The sequence below is a fragment of the Peromyscus maniculatus genome, chromosome 11, assembly GCF_049852395.1.
Source record: "Peromyscus maniculatus bairdii isolate BWxNUB_F1_BW_parent chromosome 11, HU_Pman_BW_mat_3.1, whole genome shotgun sequence".
Taxonomy (NCBI): domain Eukaryota; kingdom Metazoa; phylum Chordata; class Mammalia; order Rodentia; family Cricetidae; genus Peromyscus; species Peromyscus maniculatus.
The window spans coordinates 13,066,082-13,072,500 of NC_134862.1; the positions used below are offsets into that span (position 1 = coordinate 13,066,082).

A 6,419-nucleotide genomic window follows, 5' to 3' on the forward strand; every position below is an offset into this window, starting at 1 on the left:
GAAACCCCACTTTACTGGATGTAACTTAAGCTAATCTTACGAGTTGCAATTGACTGCCTGTGATTTTTCTTGCATGCAGATGACTCTCCAGCCCTGAGTTCCCAGGACCTAGGGTTCCCTGGGCATTATTCTCAAAGGGAATGTCTGCCCAGATCCACTTCCACAGCAGCTCTCTGTAGCACTATGTGGACCTGCAGGACCCACACCATGTAGAGAGCCAAGGCTGCCAGCTGTACCTTCTGAAACAGAGGCTAGAGCCAGACCTGAGCCCTCTTGAGAGACAGCTGAACGCAGCCAGGAAAAACTGCACTGTGATTTGAGGAATGAGGACATGAGGTAACCCTGAGCAGCAAGCCTTGAGGTCCCATAGGAAACCTGGATCCTTCTCCTCCAATTATTTTGTCCCTGAAACCTGGAACTCACGGTTGGTATAGAACAAGCAGCTTTTAACAAACCAACTCTGAAAAGAAAGCCCTTGCTCACAGACTTCAGTATGGTTCTCCATCTTCTGGAGAGCAGCGTGCAGCTCCCAGCTCCTTCCCATTCACACTAAGTCATCCCAAGCTTCCTTGGACAGCCCTTGCTTTCTTGCCTAAATTTGATTCGTGTTTTTTTTTAAATGACCAAGGTGTGAGTTTCTCAAACCTTCCTGTTCTGTCTTTTTAAATTGGGGATTATTCCTTTAAATCATTTCCTCATTTAATGTTTGCTATGTGTTCTTTTTTTTTTTATCAGTATATAGTTTTTATTCACAAATAGTATTTATTAGTCAATGTCTCCTATTTTCCATTATCTTTAAAAGAAAATATGTTTTCAATCAGAAAAAAAACAATATTTTATTGTTTTAATATTTCAGGTAATCTTATTTCAGCATCAACGAGACGGCTCTGTTAGAAATGTCTGTGTTGTACAAGGCTTTGACCTCATCTGGTTCACCATACGAATATGGACAAAAGTAGACCCCACAAAGTTATCTTCTATTCTTCACACTTCTGTCGTGGCCTAAAAACCCATAGTCACATAAAACACACACACACACACACACACACACACACACACACACACACACCAGATTTTTAAAGTAAATGTCACTGTTATTACATTATCTGGTACCTCTATAATACACTTAAAAGGCAATACTGCAAGATATTATGCCAAATGGATAACTGGTGAGGACATGAAGATGCTTGTAACTTCAAATAATATATACATATACATAGTACATCAAGTTTTATTATAAAATATTCAGTTGATTACTGATTAACTTGAATTATAAATTCTCTTCCAGATAGATGAAAATGTTTCTTTGGATACACATATTAAAAACATTAAACATTAAACATTAAATACATGTGTTTTATACTCTCTATTAAGTATTTTAACATTAATATTGTTTAAATATTTTGAGAAAATAATTCTTGGAAGTAAATCATCTACCCTTTGACTTGTACTCAGGAGACTGACACATGAATATTATGAATTCATATAATATCCATGACTGATAACTGACATTCAAGCTATTCTCTCACATTCATTTGTTGATCTGAGAAACTGCTATGAACAAATATTTGGTCCTCAGAGTAAACTAAATAATTTCACATGCAATAAAAGGAAAAAAAAAAAGAGATAGCAACATATCATTTTCACTTGGAAATAGGATTTATCATTCAATTTCTCCTACTGTGCATTATCTTTCAAGGAAAATGTTTACAATCTGAAAAGATGGTATTTTATAGATTTAATATTACAACTAATTTTATTTGAGCATCAAGGAGACAGCTGTGGTGGAAATGTCTTTCTTCTGCAAGTCTGTAATGTTATGTTGATCACCATATGAAGTTGGCCAAAAGTAGACACCACAAAATAAATCTCACTGCTATTACATTACCTAGCATTTCTGGATAATTCCCTTAGAAGACAATACTTTGTGATGAATTGCCAAATGCATAACAGATGAGGACATGAAGATACACGAGACTTTAAATAATGTATACATATTCATAGCACATTAATTTTATTGTGAAATATACAGTTGATTACGAAGAGATGTAAATTATTACATCTCTTCCAGATAGATGAAAGTGTTTCTTTGGATACATACATGAAGTATTTAATGATTTGTATATTCTCTATTAAGTATTTTAATATTAACATCATTAAAATGTTTTTGTAAGTAAATAGGTTGCAACAACTCTGAGTTTGGTCCCAGATTTTGGCACCAAAATATGAGTTTTGCAAATCTGAGGAAAGGCGTGCTGACTACCTGAGAGTAAGAAAACACCTTGAGCCTCTTAGCACAGCTCTGATAGCTGCAACTGCAATAAGACAGTTCAGTCCTATAGGGCAAGGTATCCCAGACACCTCAAGCTGCTCAAAACAACAACTCTGCCCTGAAGGTGTCTTGGACACCTGGAGCTGTTTAGTCCAAACCTGGAGGGAATATTTTCTGACTTCTCAGGAAAGACAGGCCTGGGAATGCTTCAGCAGGGAAGGGTATCCTGACTCTTCTGAAAATATCCTGCCTCTTCAGGCTATACCTGGTGTGATGGGTCATGGTCTCCCTGTAGGATATAGCAATCCTGCTCCTCTCCCAGAGAGCCACTACAGCTAAGCTTTGCTCAGCACCTATTTAAGGGGGCTTCCTAATAAAGCCCTGCTTTTCTGGCCAAAGAAATTACAAAAAATGTAGCAATTTCCTCTGGCTCAGGAGAAAAGTGTTACGTTTGAGCTTTTTTTGCTCTGTCTACTCAGCAAGGACCTTCTGTTCAGCTCCCCGCTTGCTCAATCCACTTGAGCCATCTCAGCAAGGTTCTTTTGTTCAGCTCCTCCTTGCTCAATCCACTATGGGATATCTCAGCAAGGATCTTCTATTCAGGTCCACCTTGTTCAATCCAACTTGGGACATCCCAATAAAGTTCTTCTGTGCACCGGTGAATGCAGGACTTCACACCCAAAACACTTTTAGATTATTGATTGGGAAGGAGGAGTCCAGGAGAGTAGCTGCTTCTACCAGGGTGGAGATGACAACTTTCAATTGACGAGGTAGGGCCGTTTATATAGGATGTTTTGGAGATGGAATCAACCAATCAGGTTTTTTTTTTCTGCCCAGCAATTGGCCAGTTTTATGGGATAGGACAGAGATGGTCCTGATTACAGAGACAAATTGTTTTTCTTTCACTGGCTTTTTCTTGGCTTTTTGACACTACCTTTAAGGGAAGGGCATATTTCTTTCACTGACTCTGATTCTAGGGACCAAGAGTGTTATTTTGTCACCAGTTTCAGAGTCAGGGCATGTTTCCTTGGTTCATTTCTCTGGCTCAGGTCCAAAACATAAGTTGTGTTTCTTTCCCTGGTTCTGGGCCCTAGGGACAGGATTCTATTATCCTGTTTTGTGGTTGATTAGTTTCACAAGTCAGTTTTCCAGGGGCAGAGATGGCACTGATTTGAGCCAAAGTGTGTTTTTTTTTAACTGGCCTTGTCTGTGTCATCTTTCCCTAATTCTGGGCCCCAGGGTTACTGTGGTTTTCTTTACCCAGCCCCCTTTCCCTACACTTTTGACAAAACAACAATCAATGAAAGTACATCATCTACCCTTAGACCAAGCTTCTTGCTAACTGTGCTTATACCTTAAATTAACCTATTTCTATTAACCTATAAGTGGCCACATGGCTTGTGACTTACCATTATCTTAATATGTTACTTCTCACAGCGGCTGACAGTGCCTCTCTGCCTCAGCCTTCACTTCCGAGAATTCTCTTGGCTTGTTCCGCCTATACTTCCTGCCAGGCTACTGGCGAATCAGCATTTTATTTATACAGAGTGATATTCACAGCAGAGATAAATTACACACTAAAAGATTTACCATTATATGGTTGCTCTGTGTTGTGAGTAGGTATTAACACATTGATTATATTCATAGGGTTACTCTCCAGTATGTGTTCTTTAAAATACTTTAAGATGACTGGGCTGTGAAATGGCTTTACCACACTGTTTACATTCATAGGTATTTTTCTCAATCATGTTTCTTTCATGAAATTGAAGACCATTGTGATGACAAAGGCTTTAACACATTGATTACAGTTGTATGGTTTCACTCCAGTATGTGAGTTCTTTTATGCCTCTGAAGATGAGAGTGATGAGCAAAGGCTTTACCACACTGATTACATTCATAGGGTTTTTTCTCCAGTATGTGTTCTTTCATGCGTTTGAAGATGACTGGGCCTTGAAAAGGCTTTACCACATTGATTACATTCATAGGGTTTTTCTCCAGTATGTGTTCTTTTATGTCCATGAAGAGAACTGCTATGTGCAAAGGCTTTACCACATTGATTACATTCATAGGTTTTTTCTCCAGTATGTGTTCTTTTATGTCCATGAAGAGAACTGCTATGTGCAAAAGCTTTACCACAATGATTACATTCATAGGGTTTCTCTCCAGTATGTGTTCTTTTATGTGCTTGAAGAACACTTGGCCGTGCAAAGGCTTTACCACACTGATTACATTCATAGGGTTTTTTTCTCCAGTATGTGTTCTTTTATGTCCATGAAGATGACTGGGATGTGCAAAGGCTTTACGACATTGATTACATTTATAGGGTTTTTCTCCAGTATGTGTTCTTTTATGTCCATGAAGAGAACTGCTATGTGCAAAAGCTTTACCACAATGATTACATTCATAGGGTTTCTCTCCTGTATGTGTTCTTTCATGCAATTGAAGAGCACTATGTCGAGCAAAGGCTTTACCACATTGATTACATTCATAGGGTTTTTCTCCAGCATGTCTTCTTTTATGTGCATGAAGATAACTGCTACATGAAAAAGGTTTACCACATTGATTACATTCATAGGGTTTTTCTCCAGTATGTGTTCTTTCATGTCTTTGAAGATGAGAGTGATAAGCAAAGGCTTCACCACAATGATTGCATTTATAGGGTTTTTCTCCAGCATGTGCTCTTTTATGTCCATGAAGATAACTGTTACCTGCAAAAGCTTTACCACATTGATTACATTTATAGGGTTTCTCTCCAGTATGTGTTCTTTTATGTGCTTGAAGATTACTGGAACATGCAAAGGCTTTACCGCACTGAACACATTCATAGGGTTTTTCTCCAGTATGTGATCTTTCATGTACTTGAAGAACACTTGGCCATGCAAAGGCTTTACGACACTGATTACATTCATAGGGTTCCTCTCCAGTATGTGATCTTTTATGTACTTGAAGATCACTTGGCCATACAAAGGCTTTATCACACTGATTACATTCATAGGGTTTCTCTCCAGTATGTGTTCTTTTATGTCCATGAAGATGACTGGGCTGTGCAAAGGCTTTACCACATTGATTACATTGATAGGGTTTCTCTCCAATATGTGTTCTTTTATGTACTTGAAGATGACTGGGCCTTGCAAAGGCTTTACCGCACTGAATACATTTATAGGGTTTCTCTCCAGTATGTGTTCTTTTATGTCTTTGATGATGACTGGGCTGTGCAAAGGCTTTACCACATTGATTATATTCATAGGGTTTCTACCCTGTATGTGTTCTTCCATTCAATTGAAGAACTTTCCAATTAGCAAAGGTTTTGCCACATTGATTACATCTATAAGGTTTTTTAACCATGTGTGTTGTTCCATGCCTTTGAAGATGACTGTGTTGTGCAAAGGTTTTACTACATTGATTATATTCATAGGATTTCTCTCCAGTTTGTGTTTTTTCATGCCTTTGAGGATGACTACGACATACAAAGGCTTTACCACACCCCATATATTCACAGGATTTTTCTGTGGTATGAGGTCTTTCATGCCTTCCAGGATTTAGAGGATTTTGACAAGGTTCTTCAACTTCAAGATCTTCCCAATTGTAACCTATAGCTGTGAGGTTCATATAGGTCTCCACCATCACATCTTTGTAGAGATTCCTCTGTGAAGGATCCATCAATGCCCATTCTTCCTCTCTAATAATATCTGAACGCTCTGAACAGGACATCACCTTGCAAGAGAAATGCCCCAGTGATGTGAAACAGCAGGATCTTCTTCAGTGACAGGGTTCTGAGGTGAAGGTTCATCATCTGCTCCATCTGGAGACAGCAGCCTCTCATTCACCATGTCATGGTTTCGCAGCTTGTCCATGCTCTCAACTCAACTCACTGCAGCAGGTCTCACAGCACACCACACAAAACTGCTGGAACCAGTTTCTCTACAAAACCAGGTCTTGCTATGTGTTCTTAAGAGAAGCCACAAACGCCAGCATCTTGTTTTTAGCAGGTATCCTACTTCATTGCTCTTAAATTCTGTTTTCCAAAAAATGTTGGGGCACAAACTTAATTCAGCCAAGTTCTTTGTTACTGTGTATGTGTGTATATGTGTGTATGTGTGGTGTGTGTATGTGATGTGTGTATGTGTATTTGTGTGTATGTATGTAG

General features: G+C 38.7%; 1 protein-coding gene across 1 annotated transcript; it reads right to left on the reverse strand.

The window, feature by feature from the left end:
* Positions 1–1,733: 1,733 nt before the first annotated feature.
* On the reverse strand, positions 1,734–5,943 carry LOC143267755 (uncharacterized). Its single transcript, XM_076547183.1, is given in 1 exon segment — positions 1,734–5,943. A coding segment is annotated over 1 exon segment (1,842 nt). The 5' UTR covers positions 5,933–5,943; the 3' UTR covers positions 1,734–4,090.
* Between the last annotated feature and the right edge of the window lie 476 nt (positions 5,944–6,419).